General features: G+C 33.1%; 1 protein-coding gene across 1 annotated transcript; it reads left to right on the top strand.

Annotated features, from left to right (window-relative positions):
* Positions 1 to 1,946: 1,946 nt before the first annotated feature.
* Positions 1,947 to 15,134, top strand: LOC132746026 (uncharacterized). Its single transcript, XM_060735071.1, has 2 exons — positions 1,947 to 2,105; positions 10,976 to 15,134. The coding sequence occupies exon 2, from the start codon at positions 11,448 to 11,450 to the stop codon at positions 13,464 to 13,466; it is 2,019 nt and encodes a 672-aa protein (XP_060591054.1). The 5' UTR covers positions 1,947 to 2,105; positions 10,976 to 11,447; the 3' UTR covers positions 13,467 to 15,134.
* Positions 15,135 to 19,761: the final 4,627 nt, after the last annotated feature.

Here is a 19,761-nt window from a genome sequence, read left to right as displayed (position 1 = left end):
TGTTACTTAATCCTGTGTAAAACTGCGTGTAACTCGGTCAGTAATCTTCAATGGCAATCGTATGTAAATGTCAGTGTAGTGGCTAGAAGTATATCGGGCCTGAAACTTTTTGATCATACCTCGTAATATGCTGTGTCAGTCGTGTCGTCACGTCTTCATCGATGTACAAAATCGGTACACCCTTTGCACATGCACAGGTCATTCTCTGCTGAAAACAAGTAGGCGACATACACCATTCTAGTAAATGTTCATTCTATTGATAAAAGATGGTATATACACTAGAATGTTTAAACCATGTCTTTATAAGGAATTTGTCCATTTTTCATTTTAGCTGCAACTCCACACTTAGCTACATAATATCGAGATGTTTCGCCGGCATGGGCCAAAATGGCTTATGTTGATGATTAAAATAGCTTTTGTGTGGTTATACTTATGTCTTCCATATTTAGTAGATATATTCTTCATATTTTGTGTGTGAAGTAATGGGACTGTCCGACACTTAGTTTGAGGTCACAGGTGCAAAAACTGATTTTTATGCTTTTGCTTATACAATTTTAATTTTATTGCATGGTTTCTTTCTTTTTCAATAGGTAAATGTCTTTGTTGGTACTTAGGAGGAGAAGTGGTCACTTGGGTCAAAGTAAATAACAAAAAGAAATTTACAATTCTGCTACTGATGTCTTCCATATTTTGTAGAGAGATACCTTGGGTTGTTCTCTTTCTTTGAGTGGAAGTAAAATTAAGCTGCGGTCTCACTTACTCCCGGCAGAGCGCAGGACCAACCTTGTAAGTTCTTAGGATGATCCGGGAAGATCCGGGGTGAAATTATTGTTGCGGTCACACTTACCCCGGCAGCACTACGGTAATTCCCAACTAACCACCCAGGATGCGCTCCGGACCATCCAGGCAGAGCCCAGGTGAAGCTACGGTTCATGACGGAACTTCCCTGGTCGTTCCATGATGAACACGGAAGAGCCCCGGTTGACCCAGGCAGAGCCCCGGTCGATCAAGGCAGAGTCACGGCAGAGCCCAGAATGATCCAGGCAGAGCCCAGGGGATTGAAAACGCGCGAAAATGATTACATTGATACATCCTCCGGGGTTCTGCCAGCATCCTCCGGGGCTCTGCCGGCATTTACCGGGGCTCTGTCAGCATTCACTGGGGCTCTACCGTAGCTCTACCGGCTATATTATACCCTAGATCACCCCCGGTTTGTGCCGGCAGAGCTACATTGTACGGTGCTTCCCCGGTGTAATCCCGGTCGTTCCCGGCAGAGTAAAGCATGAAACCGGCAAAGCTATACTTCCCGGATCACCCCGGTGATATTAAATATTTTATTCCATCCGGGGTCGAATGCCGGATGTCCCGGATCATCCTGGACTTTGCCGGCAGAGTTACGGATATACTCTGGTTAATCCCGGTCGTCGCTCTACCGGGATGTAAGTAAGGAATGACTAGGGTCCAGGTCACTAGTGCGAAAAAAGAGAGATTTTTTGGCACTTATGCTCTTCTTAGCTTCATTGTGTAATGTGCATTGAATACATAGACACATATGCAGGTTTAGGAAGCACCCATCGTCTTCAGCGATATCCTTGTTTTTCGTGCGTGCTGTCTTCTGTCATTACTAGTTACTTTAATATACTATGTATATCAATGTAATGGAATAAAATTACATAAAAATTATATTTGTATATTTAACATGCTTGCAAAAAACTCAGAGGAACTGCTACTCGGATATTATACTTCAATTGACAGGAGCATTTAAATTATTATTGGGTTTCGCCATTTTATCAACTTTCACAAGTTGGTATAGATAAACTTAAGAAAGTATATTGCAGTATTTCATGGTGTCCATTATTTAGAAATTCAAGCCAACCATATAAAAGGACTGCTGACTTTACGTACATGTAGCTAAACTGATAAAATCAATTCTTTTGATACTAAGCTTCAAAGTGGTGAGACAGTTAGCCTTAAATGTATGGCCTAAAATAAAAATTATCTTCCTTCTAGAAAAAACCCTGACAAATCCGATAGCTAGTGACAATTACTCAATCTTAAGATATTATAGGAAACTTATCGTTTTATTATTTTGAAGAAAAAAAAGGGTATGCTTTATTTTTGTTTTTGAATTTTGTTGTTGTTTTTATTATAATTTATTATTAACATTATTATTTATCTTCTCACGTGAAAGCGTTAAACTGTATGTTAAATTTTGTACATGTACTTCTTAAATATATATTTTATTCTTTCTATCATTCTATATAAACGTGGTATCTTTACAATTATTTTAGTGTACATTCAATTTAATAAATAACTGCGTTGAATTTTAATTAAAATAATTTCGCACCGGATACTTGTATCAATGAATTAAACAATTTGTAATAGATCAGTTATATTTCTCAGTAATAGATTGAGTAAATATAAAAATAGTACTCAAATCTATCGTAATAAATTGTCAAAAAAGCAACATTCTATAATTATGTCATCTTTGTGCGGCGATGACACCCTGACAACGATTTCACACTGAAGCTATGAAACGAATAAATATCATTAAGATTTACTGTCCTATACTCGTGAATTCATTCAATCCAACAAAAATTATGGCCAGGTCTTTATCCGTGTAAGCCTGTCTGTAACACGAGGGCCAATGCCAATGCCAGACTCCCAATAAAAACGGTGTAGGTGATTTTTTTGTCCATTGCTCCTTACTCAATCAGTTATATCTATTTTCTTGTAGATTATTATGAAAATGAAAATGTAATAAAAAAAACAAAGGTTATAGATAAAACAATGGTTTGGAAGATGTTGATGTTTACGAATCGTATGATAAAAGGATAATATTATCATGAGAAAATATAAGTTTTTGTGACTTTTAACAAAAATGCCGCATCTCATCGGAAAGTGTGGTTATTTTCAGTCAAAATTCACGTGAAGTAAAGCTTGCACATGACCAGAAATTTGTAAGCATGCTCCTTTGAATGTTGACTATGAATCCATAACATTGATTTACTCGACAACAGTTGGGATATGTTAAAATTAGATGAATACTTACCGTCCTTCAATTGTGTTTTCTGCGCCGACATGTATATACTGGAACGGCTGTCGACGGTTGAACAGCTGTCTGCATATTTGATTGTACGGTGTGATTAAGTTTTTTTTTACTTTTGTTATGTTTGGTTAACTCTCATACATAATTTGAAACATTTCCACCAAGAATATTAGACCGACCACGCCCTTGTTAATTATATTATTTGTTTGTTTACATTTATCAGAGACTTTTATAACAGGATATAGCTCTGTGGATTTATCTATTAGCTTTCTTGTTGAAAGCAGTCTAATAAAATACTAGTAAAATACTGCAGTCATATAATGATAAAAGGTTCATTTCCTATTTCTTCACGTGACTGAATTAAGTTTTTTTTTGTACTTTTGTTACATTTGGTTGACTCTATATATACCGGTAATTCGAAACATTTACATCAAGAGTATAAGAACGACTACGTTCATGATATATTTTATGTTTTTCTTGTCAAATATTCATATTTAGATCTACCTACTGGCTCTTTGTATATGTTAGTGTTAATCCGTGCTGTTCTACAGAAATTAGAAAGTTCGATGGGAGCGATATAGTCCAGTCAATTTGTGAAAAAATACTTCAGAAAATGGGAAAAGCACCAAACTTGGTACAAATAAACTTTGGCCTATATAAGAAAAAAAGAGCATGGGACCCATTTCTAAAAATCCAATATGGCCGAAAAAATCCAAGATGGCCGCCATATATGTTTAAAATTTCATAAAGGCCTTTTTTTACTAAACGACTTGATTAATCATTATATATTAGTGACTTATAAGAAGAAAATAATTTGATATCAGTATTGAGACATTGCCTTGTCTTCCTTAAGCTATAAATTTAAAATATTTCATTAATTATGTTTGTCATTAGTTTTCACGACTCTGGAAATCGGATGAAATTAAAAAAATGTCGAGTTTGGATTTTGCTGTTTTCTAAGGATGTTGAAAAATCATGTTTTAATATTCTATAACCTTTTTATGTACATTGCTTACTTTAAAGGTATATACTTAAACAGGTTAAACAATGGTAGTTAAAATTAAGTAAATACTTCATTGGTTACTTCCGGGATGTTAACTTGACTGCGTTTCCGTATCTGCTCTGTGATAATTGAGAAATTTAAGCTAACTGACGTAAGATTCTAGTCTTTTAGAATTCAATTGCCATATATATATATATATGAAATTTTAACAATGACTTTTTGAAACATTCTGTTAAAGAAAGAAACGAAAAATGACAGACAATATATGGTGTACATTTTCTCAAGTATGTGTTATAATTAATAAAGACCAATCAAATTCATTTGTTCATTTGAAATTATTCATTTTTCTTCATGAACACTCATATGCAATTACTTTTTAAGTATAAAAGGGGCTTGACTTGATTATTTTTATACATATTTTCGGTTTACATACTCTGTTATCGACACACCTATGTTATGCCTGTATATGTAACAAAGGATACTTAGTAAAGACTAAATCACCTTTGATGAAATAACTGCTTTTTAACACTACGCATTGGTTTTCGATTGATTAACTGCCAATTAAACACCAACTTTCAAGACTAATCTAGTCGGAAGTTCCTTGCCCGTTCATTTTATGTCCTGAGTTACACTGACTCATGACTGCTTCAAAAAATATCAACCTTTCTTTGCCTTCTGAAAGTATCAATATTTGATAAAATACCCCAGTGCACCCTTAAATATATGAACAATTCCCATAAGATGCCTCTAAGGGTGACAAATATTACATGTGGTGGTAGTTTTTATAACCTTTGGCATCCGTTGGATATCTTAATTTCTAATATTTTCAAACAATCTCCAAATGAAAGCTGAACCTAAGCACTGTTTTTCTTCTGAGGGCCCCATATGTTTGCAAAGAGGCATGATACGTCATCAATTATAAGGTGGGAAATGATGGGGTATCGAAAACAGTTAACGTCTTTAAAACATTAGATACATCTGGTAATTCTCTTAATCATGATCATGTTCAGGGACATAGCACAGCATCCTATCAATTTGTGATAGTTATCTTGTTGCATTTTGTTGTTCTAGACAAGACTTCGGCAGACTTTTCCAGATTATATTAGTCATGTCAGGTACACGGTGACAATCATGCAGAGTTCTTTGTCTACCTTATCCTAGTTCCAGAACAAAGTACATGTTTTTGTTTTCATGTCTTCTGTTTTATCAGGACTGCGCTCAGCAAACATAATGCTCTCCGCAGTATATCTTTTTATTTAAATTTTTAATTCCTGTAAATGGTGGAAAATGATTAGTTAGGATTGTAATTGTAATCAAAGTTTTGTCTAAGGCTATTAATCCTTTCTATGTTCAACATAGACTTCCTATCATATATTTCATCAAAACACACATGCATCATCCATAGGATTTCGAAATGCAAAACTAAGCTTGCGAAACACGAAACTACATATTAAAACCACCAAAATAAATATGTTTGTTGTTTAAATGTTGGAAGTTGCAATCACAAACTCTGCATCTTAATTATGAATAACATAGGGCAGTTACATGCCTTAAAGTTCACCTATATGCAAATTGTAAACAAAATTTACCGTGCGGTTTATGAGTAATGGACATTTTTCTGAACTAGAACATTGCTATTAGAAGGGCTTTTTTTTCAGGAAAGAGGAAACTCTTAATAATCTATAATATCATCAATATGAAAAATGTTTTCCTTATTAATTGCTCATTTTAAGAAATGAAATATAACATTCAGGGTAACAAATGACACGAGCAAAATGATTGTTTCTAAACAAAATGTTTTTAATATGTATAAAAATGTTACTCTCCCCATCCACTTTAAAACACTTACATGTATTTGATTATTTCCCTATGTAAAAGCCTTATTCAAAATATCCCTTATATTTACTACTTTCAACGTTTGCTAAGTATATTGGTTGATCTTGCAAAATATAAGATATACTTTTACCGTGTAGTTTTTATTTTATTAAACTTTAAAAATATCTGGTATTTGCTTCTAAATTTAGCATTATTTAGCAAATAAATACCTACAATAATTACATCATTAAAATCAAACACTTTTTTCATTCCATTCCATAATATAATGATATTACATATTAAATAAATAATGTTAAAAAGAATAACAGGAAGAAAAAATGTTGCCCTTTCTGGAGTTTGAACCCACGCCCCTCAGTTACAATGCAGTTGGCAGTGATTCTAGCCTATTTGTATACTCTTAAAAGTTGAGGTAATGCAGGGATGGTCTGCCTTAATATTTTGTGATAACAAAATATTGTTGATTGGGCTTGAGGAATTGTTAATTACTGAAAAGAACTGTCAACTTTCCTTGCATTTACAGAATTGTGATGAGGCATTTTCTATCCTATCAATTGATCAGTAATGATACAAATTTTATTAAAACATTTTGAAGAATCTGTTGTCTGTAAAAATTATTCCTACTTTTTATTCCTTATGTAACAATACACACCAATTATTGATGCTTAAGTTTAATCGTCTACTTTGGATTAAAACAAATAAAATGAAATGGAGAAAATAATAGAAAGTATTCAAGTTCACGAACTGATCACGAAAATAGACTGATTTGTCAGTTCATTGAAATTGTTACCATGGAAACAGAAACAATAAATTACATTATAGTTGTTAACTATTATCTTTTAATTATAAGTAATACAAATTTCTCATGTTAAGTTAAAACTGTGATAATTTCAAGTAAAATTGAAACTATAAGTAGCTTATACTGGAATAGGAAAGTGTTAATTTCATGTCATGGCAGCCATTTTTAAAAATGGCTGCCATGGCAACCATATTGGCATATATAAAATGGGTCCCATGCCCAAAATGTTTCTTTTGACTTAATTAACATCTGTGCCAAGTTTGATGCTTTTCCCATTTTCTGAAGTATTTTAGCATATTTTGTTACAAATTGACTGGAATAGTCCAGTCAATTTGTGAAAAAATACTTCAGAAAATCCGAAAAGCACCAAACTTGGTACAAATAAACTTTTGGCTATATAAGAAAAAATGAGCATGGGACCCATTTCTGAAAATCCAATATGGCCGAAAAAATCCAAGATGGCCGCCATATATGTTTAAAAATTTCATAAAGGCCTTTTTTTACTAAACGACTTGATTAATCATTATATATTAGTGACTTATAAGAAGAAAATAATTTGATATCAGTATTGAGACATTGCCTTGTCTTCCTTAAGCTATAAATTTAAAATATTTCATTAATTATGTTTGTCATTAGTTTTCACGACTCTGGAAATCGGATGAAATTAAAAAAATGTCGAGTTTGGATTTTGCTGTTTTCTAAGGATGTTGAAAAATCATGTTTTAATATTCTATAACCTTTTTATGTACATTGCTTACTTTAAAGGTATATACTTAAACAGGTTAAACAATGGTAGTTAAAATTAAGTAAATACTTCATTGGTTACTTCCGGGATGTTAACTTGACTGCGTTTCCGTATCTGCTCTGTGATAATTGAGAAATTTAAGCTAACTGACGTAAGATTCTAGTCTTTTAGAATTTCAATTGCCATATATATATATATATGAAATTTTAACAATGACTTTTTGAAACATTCTGTTAAAGAAAGAAACGAAAAATGACAGACAATATATGGTGTACATTTTCTCAAGTATGTGTTATAATTAATAAAGACCAATCAAATTCATTTGTTCATTTGAAATTATTCATTTTTCTTCATGAACACTCATATGCAATTACTTTTTAAGTATAAAAGGGGCTTGACTTGATTATTTTATACATATTTTCGGTTTACATACTCTGTTATCGACACACCTATGTTATGCCTGTATATGTAACAAAGGATACTTAGTAAAGACTAAATCACCTTTGATGAAATAACTGCTTTTTAACACTACACATTGGTTTTCGATTGATTAACTGCCAATTTAACACCACCTTTCAAGACTAATCAAGTTGGTTGTTCCTTGCCCTCCTGAGTTATACTGAATAAATTACTGCTTAAAAATAATATCAACCTTTCTTTGCCTTCTGAAAGTGTCAATATTTGATAAAATACCCCAGTGCACCCTTAAATATATGAACAATTCCCATAAGATGCCTCTAAGGGTGACAAATATTACATGTGGTGGTAGTTTTTATAACCTTTGGCATCCGTTGGATATCTTAATTTCTAATATTTTCAAACAATCTCCAAATGAAAGCTGAACCTAAGCACTGTTTTTCTTCTGAGGGCCCCATATGTTTGCAAGAGGCATGATACGTCATCAATTATAAGGTGGGAAATGATGGGGTATCGAAAACAGTTAACGTCTTTAAAACATTAGATACATCTGGTAATTCTCTTAATCATGATCATGTTCAGGGACATAGCACAGCATCCTATCAATTTGTGATAGTTATCTTGTTGCATTTTGTTGTTCTAGACAAGACTTCGGCAGACTTTTCCAGATTATATTAGTCATGTCAGGTACACGGTGACAATCATGCAGAGTTCTTTGTCTACCTTATCCTAGTTCCAGAACAAAGTACATGTTTTTGTTTTCATGTCTTCTGTTTTATCAGGACTGCGCTCAGCAAACATAATGCTCTCCGCAGTATATCTTTTTATTTAAATTTTTAATTCCTGTAAATGGTGGAAAATGATTAGTTAGGATTGTAATTGTAATCAAAGTTTTGTCTAAGGCTATTAATCCTTTCTATGTTCAACATAGACTTCCTATCATATATTTCATCAAAACACACATGCATCATCCATAGGATTTCGAAATGCAAAACTAAGCTTGCGAAACACGAAACTACATATTAAAACCACCAAAATAAATATGTTTGTTGTTTAAATGTTGGAAGTTGCAATCACAAACTCTGCATCTTAATTATGAATAACATAGGGCAGTTACATGCCTTAAAGTTCACCTATATGCAAATTGTAAACAAAATTTACCGTGCGGTTTATGAGTAATGGACATTTTTCTGAACTAGAACATTGCTATTAGAAGGGCTTTTTTTTCAGGAAAGAGGAAACTCTTAATAATCTATAATATCATCAATATGAAAAATGTTTTCCTTATTAATTGCTCATTTTAAGAAATGAAATATAACATTCAGGGTAACAAATGACACGAGCAAAATGATTGTTTCTAAACAAAATGTTTTTAATATGTATAAAAATGTTACTCTCCCCATCCACTTTAAAACACTTACATGTATTTGATTATTTCCCTATGTAAAAGCCTTATTCAAAATATCCCTTATATTTACTACTTTCAACGTTTGCTAAGTATATTGGTTGATCTTGCAAAATATAAGATACTTTTACCGTGTAGTTTTTATTTTATTAAACTTTAAAAATATCTGGTATTTGCTTCTAAATTTAGCATTATTTAGCAAATAAATACCTACAATAATTACATCATTAAAATCAAACACTTTTTTCATTCCATTCCATAATATAATGATATTACATATTAAATAAATAATGTTAAAAAGAATAACAGGAAGAAAAAATGTTGCCCTTTCTGGAGTTTGAACCCACGCCCCTCAGTTACAATGCAGTTGGCAGTGATTCTAGCCTATTTGTATACTCTTAAAAGTTGAGGTAATGCAGGGATGGTCTGCCTTAATATTTTGTGATAACAAAATATTGTTGATTGGGCTTGAGGAATTGTTAATTACTGAAAAGAACTGTCAACTTTCCTTGCATTTACAGAATTGTGATGAGGCATTTTCTATCCTATCAATTGATCAGTAATGATACAAATTTTATTAAAACATTTTGAAGAATCTGTTGTCTGTAAAAATTATCCTACTTTTTATTCCTTATGTAAAAACACACTTCAATTATTGATGCTGAAATTTAATCGCCTACTTAGGATTAAAACAAATAAAATGAAAATAAGAAAATAATTAAAAGTATTCAAAGTTCTTGAGCTGATCACTAAAATAGACTGATTTGTCAATTCGCTGAAATTGTAACCATGGAAACAGAAACAATTACATAATTATAGTTGTTAACTAGTATCTTTAATTATATAAGTAATACAAATATATCTCATGTTATGTGAAAACTGTGATGATTTCAAGTAGAATTGTAACTTAAAGTAGCTTATACTGCAATAGGAAAGTGTTAATTTCATGTCATGGCGGCCATTTTTAAAAATGGCTGCCATGGCAACCATCTTGGCATATATAAAATGGGTCCCATGCCCAAAATGATTCTTTTGTCATAATTAACATTTGTGCCAAGTTTGATGCTTTTCCCATTTTCTGAAGTATTTTAGCATATTTTGTTACAAATTGACTGGAATAATAGCGTCAGGAGAATGTTTCTAATTTCTGTAGAACAGCACGGATGAATACTAACATATTTAGTGTCAAGCTTTATTTGGCCTCATTATCATTCACTTTATTACGTCACTATGCGTGAAAAATAGAAGTCGACTATGGATGGAATTTGATAAAGTATCGACTTTTGTACTTCTATAAAATTAACGCACAGAATTTTTAAGAAATACAGTGTTTTCATTGGATGACAAATAAAGTTGGAGCGGTCTGGTAAATCATTTCCGGCATAGTTGATAAATGTTTCATTTCCTCTTGCTGCACGCGACTGAAATAAGTTGTTTGCACTTTTGGTTGACTCTCATACGAAAAAAAAAACGACTTTGATGTATGAGTAAGAAAGAGAATGTACTTTAAACCATGTTAGAATAATGAGCTAATACAATTTTCTATTTGGTTTTAGTGTATAATTTTTGACAAAACATGTAAGAAACGTCATATTATAAAGCATATACAGCATAGTATGTCTGCATTTATATTTAAAGCTCCAGAAAATCTATACCATCCTTTTTGTCTGTTGTGATGTTCTGTATTCATCCGGTAACCCATTTGTATGTTTATTTTATTACAGGCTTAAAATGGCATGTATAGTTATATACCTGATGTTGGTCATGACAGTCGTCCGGATAAAATGTCAACATGAAGTTGAAACGAGAGTCAACGCCGAGAAACTCGCGCAAAATAGAATATTCGAATCGTCGAATACAACCCATTCGTGCAGCATGTCTATAAATGTAACAAGTTCGGATTATCTAAAAAATAACATTGAAGTGTATCGGCCGAATTTTGCTCGGCTTGAGCTACGCTTCAGATATGAACATCCTGTCGTGGAACCATATATCCTTGAGCCTAGTACCAGCCACACAAAAGACATTATTCAGCCGTACCATTGAGTTTGGACATATTACTTGCCGACTGGTTTCTTTTCATATATTAAATGGCCGGTAGACTTTCCCATCCTCTCCTTTGGACTTCTAGACGCCAAAACACTTAGGAGCCAGTTCCTCGTTGTAGAAATTCGAGATCGGAACTGTTCAGTTTTGATGGGACACCAAGATACTACTAAATCTATAGCTTATGCACTTAGGGACATGACACGTGATTATCTGATTGATTTAAAAGAACCTTACAGTTATTCCTATTGGTGTTACTTGGCTGAGGTACCAGGTGTAAAAGAAACATGGAGCTATCAGTTTGGAATTTATCTAGCATTTTCAGTGGAGTTTGCACGCTATAATTGCTGCAGGACAGAAAAATCGAAAGTTAATTATAGGAATTTTTCAATACATTGCCTCGAACATCAGCTTGAAAAAGTATGGCAATCAACTATTATTCCTTACATTATGGGCCTTGTTGCCTTTGGCTACTTTCCTATTCTTTTATTCAGCTTTGGAGCAGAGGTTGGAACTATTGGAAATAATAAAAGAACTAGGCAATTAACTTTGTCAGCTGCTGCTGAAGATGCAGATGGCGTAAAGGACTTCAGTGAAAAGTGGATATTTTTGGACGGAAAACCACCAATAAATCTTAAGACAATAATATTTGGTTTGTTCGGACTTGTCGAAACTTATCCGGTAGCTGTTTCAAGACTTAGACGCTTTCTTTTCATATTGCTTAGCCCTTGTGTGATATTCTGTGAGTTGTATGTCTATTACACGTATCAGTATGATACAACAATGGCTCTGTTAGATCACGGCTGTCCGATGGGATATTTATCGATTCTTGGAGGCTTTGAAAAAAGTAGGCAAAACTTCATGCCGATTTTAGGCGGGCCATATTGTCTTTTAGTAGGTTCGTATGTCGCTGGTTTTATTTTCATCATTTTGCCAACATATCCTGACGGTGTAGTTTTTGATGGCACCTTGCGTTATTTTTCATTTGGAGAATTTTCACCTTTGTTTCTTGACGTTTCAACTATTGAACAATACTCGCATGTATCGATTGCCAAAGAATCGTGCGGGTATCGGCGTGCAGCAAGTTTTAATACTGCTCTATTTTATACGTTTGCAAATCCAAAATTCTGGCGTAACGCAGTCAAACTTCAAGTTAGCCGGTTCAGAACTGCTGTTTCTGCATGTGGGTCCATACTTGGACAGGTTCTATTAACTACCTTTTGTTTGCCGTTTTATGTCGTCATATGTTCTGTTGAACTTTTATTATGTCTTGTATATTATGGTCTTCCAATTATCAATACAGTCTGTATTATAGTCACGGGATTTGTTGTCTGGCTAATGAAATATCTCCGACAAAAAAGTGCACGATCTGGTAGCCTATTCTGGGATTTATCCGGAAGTTATCCATGTAAATGTGTACTAGCAATTTGCATGACGTTCCTTTTCCTGTACTACATCTTAAGTTTTTGCACAATTTTCATCCTGAGCTTTGCATTGATTTGTCAAGTGCTGGTATTTAGCTTTATCTCTGTTATAGTGTACCCTTCCACATCATTTGGATATTTGTTCTTCGGCATAGCATTCATATATTACATATTTAAGATATTCCAGGTACTGGGAGACAATTATATAGAACTGTTAGCAGACGCTGTTGAAATAAGCTCCCAAATGGAAAACGACATATTCAGAAATCAAATCATAGACAATACTCTTATAATTGATGATTCTGTGCCTTACGAAATTACGAAAATTCAAATAAACGAGTGTATCATAAGTCTTTCATCCGATCAGCGCCATGTTCTTCGGGAAGCAGACTGCGACAAAGGACCAAAAGTTATTTACAAGAAACACATGACTGGAATCCCAAACGATCTTTTTCAAATACTTGTGAAGAAATATCTTCCTTTGCATGTGCAAATAACACATGCTTTTTTGAAGATTTTACTTATCCTCGTTTTGATTTATTTAACTATCAGTATGGTGGACCGCAAGCCATATAGTCAAACTGAAGGAATTTCAGAAATGATGCATGTCATATTCATTATTGTCGTTGGCTCATTGCCAAGAGTTCTTGAAGTTGCGCTAGACAACAGTAACCATCATATAAGGAAAGAAATCAAACTACGAAAAATACGAGCAACTATAAATAAGTACTGGATTAATCAGTGACAACGACACTTTCATTAAGCTGAAATAAAAGTCATGCACATGTTTAATTTAAAACTGCTTCGTAAAATGCATTTTTGCATGTATGCATAAATTGTTGTTCTATGTAGAAACAATTATATACAAGAAAATAAGGAAATAAATTATGAAGTGGGTGATAAGAAAAAATGCATTGTTCAAATATCTTGCCTTATTGGACTTTAATACCGGAGTCCAATGATTATGTGTAATTATACTTAAAGTTGCATGCCTCCAGATGAGTCAGACACTATTTCAAGAAGCTCAAACTTGAAAAAATGTATACAAACATTTTAAGAAATGTAAAAAGATTCAAGATTCAAGTTATGTGCGATTTATTACTGATTTTGCCGTAAATATCACCATATTTTTGCTGCGTTACTAACGCCTTAAGGGCTTTTGGGGGTATTTTGGACCCTTTTTTGTGGTAAATTACGTTAGCCGTTAGTACTATTTGCAATGTATAAATTTCTTTTTTGTTACATCACAATATTTTACGTGCATGTTCCTTTTAAATACATTTTCAAAATTTTCATGACATGTATATTTTTTTTTAAATAATAAACCGAGAGCTTACCATACTATTAGTATTGAAATTCGTTATTCAAACAACAGCACTTATATATGAAACTTACCGAAGTTGTTGACATGATAAAGCATTCATTAAAGGAATGTTATTGCTCTTTCCAGTTCAATGAGATTAAAGACTGCTAAAGTTTCTCTTCTGTATATGCACATACATACACTTAAACGACGTAAACAATCAAAATAACTGATTTACTTTCGGCAAGCACGCAGGCACGCACGCATACATACATACATACATACATACATACATACATACATACATACATACATACATACATACATACATACATACATACATGTAGAGACTAGTAATCTAAGGATTGCACTAGTAATCTAAGGATTGCTGACCGCGTGGGTTCAAACTCTGTCAGGGCCAAGCCGTTGTTTCCTTTAGCAAGAAACTTCACACTGGTTTTGTTCCAGGAACAGATTCGAGAGTGTTTCAATAAGCTTATAGCTTCCAACACAATCGAACTAAAATAAATTTGTATAAACCAACAGTGGTGGTTAGAATTTAGTAAATAATACATGATGTATACTGTAATAAATCGGAACATTTCATCTATAAAGTAAACCTAAAACAGATAATATCTTTAGCAAATTTTGTATGCGCGCCGTGCGGTTCTGTGCACCATACCATGTCATTATATACAATACCTGTCCATACAAGTGTTGCATGTCACAATATTAATGGTTAGCTTGGCGGCCAAGATATTAATATTTGTCATTACTTTTATAGCAGTATAGCAGACACCACAGGGGCCCACACAGTCTTTGGATGGCATAAATTTGTGGGTGATCGAAAATTCTCTATTTGCCGAGTAATGCCCCTTGTCTATATTTAAATACATATTATAAGGATATGGCTAAAATCTCATTTTAAGGTCACTATCAAGCAGTATATACCATCCAAACACTGTGTGGGCCCCCTGTGACAGACACTACCTACATGGCGTTAAGGCAATACGTCGATATACTAGTAACTTGCCCCCTCCCCCCAATGTAATATGCCTCTGTAAACATTTGAGCAGTTGTGTATATGAGAATAAATTTTATTTCATTGATTATCTTTGTTTATATTTGTCGGAATGTTCGTTACCGATGCCTTAGCAGGTGCAAAAAAAAACTCAACTGTTATATATCAATTGTGTTTTTTCCTATAATTTTCGTATAATTTCAACATTTTCCGAAGCCTCTCGTCACACACCTTTTGGTCCGATTTCAATGAAGTTTGTCTCATGTATAAGCTTCAAGAATCCATTTTACGGCAATGAGAGTACTGACCGACGAAACAGTTGCACAAGATGTCTTCGTGTTATTGGCGTTTTCTTCAATTTTGAATATAAACTCTATGTATTTCCTAAAAATTATGGGAGCACACTTTCAAGTTCAACACATTTTTTTTTTTGCTGCAACTTACAGACTTTTGTTAGGATATAGTTGAAGAAGTGTTCAAAAAGTGTTATACTGAATGTGTCATTGTTTATAAAATTATAGCTCGTCAGATTGCCGTGTGTCACGTCCCAGACCCTTCCGCCGAACTTCAAATAAGAAATAAGATCACAATAGTAAAAAATACATAGAACGGAAACATGTAAACAAATATAATAATTTAATGCTCGAAGTTGATGACTATAGGTTTATTTCATTATATCTACTAAAATTCCACATACATATAGTAAAATTATAGATATAAAAGTAAACAGTGCATCATTTATTCAAATGTACTTTATATTATAGTTGCAGAAACCGAAAGTTCAAAATGTCTGCCTGTTGTCTATTTATAATAGCACAACAGTGGGCATATTTAAATCGATTATGATTGCCAGAAATAGTTTCAATAATTATTGTACTGAAATAGACTTTATGTCAAATATATACATAATTATGCTATATACATTATCAAAGATTACACACTCTGTTTATGTTTACATCATTCTAAACCCACAATGAGCGGTGTGCTAATGTCGTATTTTAACGAGTTATAAAAAACAACTATAACTAATCAGCTTGACATATTGACCACACATCATATATTTGCATTTATATTGTGCAATAAATATATTATTAAAACTTATTATCTGTTTTACTTTCACGTTATGAATATGAATTAAGGAATAAAAAGAAAATCTCATTCTAACGGCTGAATACATCATTTATGAATAATAATCAAATTATACATGTACAATTAGCTTAAAACAGAATTATACTACACTTAACATATACATTTATGTAAGTAGCTGAAAACAAAACAAAACAAAAAACAAAACAAAAAACAAAACAAAACAATAACTGCAGCACTCATACAAGTTAATCATCACATATATCACATGAAGTATACAAGTTAAGACAAACGGCCAGAAACTTGTAACATATCTTAGTTCACAAATGCCCTATGATATACAGTATGCACAAAAATTACCATAACATCTACAATTACAAGATGAAGATAAAAGAAATTTTCCTAAAATTTCTTTTACTTATACCATGATGATTATTTATCCATATTTTGTCAATCGGGGCATCTAGGCTATTATCAATGATAAATTAACCAATGTTTGACGGAAAGGGCCGAGAAGATGCGATTACATATTTTGTATTTATTTTACAGCTACCGCACAATTCCTTTCATTTTGGCTAATTTCTTAAGGTTCTGAAATGAATGATTTTATCAACAGACATTTTAACCATTTCTTATCTCCACATTAGTACTACTAAATCAATCACAATTTCTTTTCCCTTGATCATTATTTTGATGCACTAGATACCCTCAAAATGAAGTGCACTTTCAATATCAAAAGGCAATTATCATATAGTATTGCAAGGAATCCATAAGTCCCCTACCAGATGGAACCCCATCAACATTCTGAAGGGCCATTGGCCATTCACTAATGTTTTTATTATTCTCTATTTTAAGTAAATTTGTTGGAAAAGTTCTTTAAAAGTGATCACAGGAAACAGTTTTGTTGAAAAGACAGACAGACGGACTGAAGGACACTCTAAATTTAATATTTGAAACATCCCTGTTACCAAAATATAACAGTTTAAAAAGCAAAATTCTTAAAGAGGAGATAGCTCTGGAATTAAAGATGCAATTTCATAAAAATTTTCAGCTCTTTTTGACTAATCACAAATATTGTTATATTTGTCATGTTTTAAGCCTATTTGTTGCCAAGGCAACCAATATTTTTTAAACTAAGAAGAACAGATAAAACATGCATAATCTCAAGACTGCCATCTACCCATATGTCAAGTTTCATAAAACTATTTCAAGTACTTTTTGAGTTATCACTGGATTCAGTTTATGTGTAAAATTTGCCATATTTTCAGTCTATGTGTTGCCATAGCAACCAGAATTATGTGTTGCCATAGCAACCAGAATTTTCAACATAGGAAGAAAAGAAAAAGATGTGCATAATCTCCAGACTGCCATCTACACATATTACAAGTTTCATAAAAATACTTCTATTACTTTTTGAGTTAACACTGGATCCAGTTTATGTGTAAAAATTGCTATATTTTCAGTCTATTTGTTGCCATAGCAACCAGAATTTTCAACATAGGAAGAAAAGAAAAAGATGTGCATAATCTCCAGACTACCATCTACCCATATTTCAAGTTTCATAAAAATATTTCCAGTACTTTTTGCGTTATCACTGGATCCAGTTTATGTGTAAAATTTGCCATATTTTCAGCCTATTTGTTGCCATAGCAACCAGAATTTTCAACAGAGGAAGAAAAAAAAGACGTGCATAATCTCCATACTGCCATCTATCAATACATCAAGTTTCATCAAAATATTTTCAGTACTTTTCAAGTTATCACGGGATCCAGTTTTGTGGACGGACGGACTGACGGACAGACAGACAGACAGACAGACGGACAGACGGACGGGCGGAGGGTAAACCTAAAGTCCCCTCCGGTAAACCGGTAGGGGACTAAAAACATATTTATTTATTTATTTATTGAAGTTTCAATAACATATATGTATATATCAATCAATATAAAAAATAGGATAAAAACAATTGGCATACATATATGAAACCAATCAAATATTTGATTTGCTAGAGACTATTAAAGTACTATACATTTTCACATTACAACTTAAAAACTCTATCACATCTTTTTTTGACTACTCACTTAATGTTCATATACAGAAAAAGAAATTAAATTACATCTGAGTTTGTTCTTAATCATAACTTTGGCAAGTCAAAGATCTTGGCAAGTATGTCATATTTGAGTAAAGCTAAAATTCAAACTACTCTGCCTGTCCCACAGAAAATGGCTGAAAATTTAATCATACGCTCGTAAACAAAATAGTTCAGAGATTACAATTTGTATTGTGCTAAACTGTATGAAGGCCCAAATATTAATGTTCTATAACAACAGTAGTTGGGTTGGCATTCATTTGTATAACTGAAAACAAACTCTCCTTATTTTACGGTTCTAAACTATACTAATTTCCTTACCATATATATACACATATTCTAAATGCTATGACCTAGAAAACTCTTGTTAATGATAATCTATTGCTTTTCTGTTCTTCTTATAAATTAGAACTTAGAATATCGTTAAAAACTGAATTTAATATACCGGTAGTTTATAATGCTCGACATTACAAAATGGTCTAAACAGAAAAAGCATATGACTGATCTAATCAGATATATGGATTATTAACAAGGTTTTCTTCAGCAAGATAAAACAATGTTTACATACAATAAAAACATAGTACAGTATAAGATTACCCAGTATACAAACTATCACGACGCTTTTCTGACATTTGAAAGCAGGTTTTGGCACAGCAATTAACAATGGCCTCCTCATTCAGAAGTAGCCTTATCTTTTCAACATCATCTACACTATCAAAATCAACAAAATGTTGACAAGCCTAAAACAATAGCTGCTGTCTTAACCCTTTACCCCATGAGCATATTGCGAAAAATGGCCGTTTTCGTTGAAAAGCCTCCTGTAACAAGTTCAAACTGCTATGAAACTATGAAAAATACTTCAATACTGATGAAACTTGGCACAGATGTTGACTACACCATAGCCTCTGTAACAGCATGCTCAATCGTAAATTTCCTGTTACCATGGCAACGGGGGGACGTCTCAAAATTGCCAAAAATCACTATTTCGCATTGTTTTTTTCCATCAAAACTGATTTCAAAGTGCTGCAACTTCTCAATGAATAGAGATAGAGTAAAAGGCTTTTCAGCGTCGGTTACTAGTTACCCTAAGATCGACCTGAGGCCATTTTTAGCCTGTCACATGTCCAACATTTTCTTGGCGATGAGGGGGACTCCGCCCCCCTTCAAAACCCCCAAACAGAAGGGGGCACATCCCCCTTCTGGCAACCCCCTGATGTAACATTGAATTTTTTAGCAACATTTCTCAAACGAAAACCAGTGTTGGGGCCTAAATAGGGCATTTTTTCACTGTTTGAGGCCTCAAAAGGGGGGGGGGGCAAAAAGCCGTCGAAACACGCTTATATGAGGGAAAAGGTTAAATCAATATACAGAGGACAGTGAAGTAGCACATGCATCTCATCCTCAATTACATTAATTCCAATATTGTGAAAAAATGAACATTTTCTATTCTCTAACAAGACATGATTATAATCGCCTAATCTCGACATTGATTGGGTCTGTACCGCTACGAAACTAATGAAGTTTTGAATAGTCGGTAGAACCTT

This window comes from Ruditapes philippinarum, unplaced genomic scaffold (assembly GCF_026571515.1).
Source record: "Ruditapes philippinarum isolate M1 unplaced genomic scaffold, ASM2657151v2 ctg2505_1_1_1_1, whole genome shotgun sequence".
NCBI lineage: Eukaryota > Metazoa > Mollusca > Bivalvia > Venerida > Veneridae > Ruditapes > Ruditapes philippinarum.
The sequence above is the reverse complement of the archived record's forward strand: the minus strand, read 5'-3'. Positions and strand labels throughout refer to the sequence as shown.

Excerpts from the sequence above, each read along its gene's own strand:
- LOC132746026 (XM_060735071.1), top strand. The coding sequence starts at position 11,448 with ATGGGACACCAAGATACTACTAAATCTATAGCTTATGCACTTAGGGAC.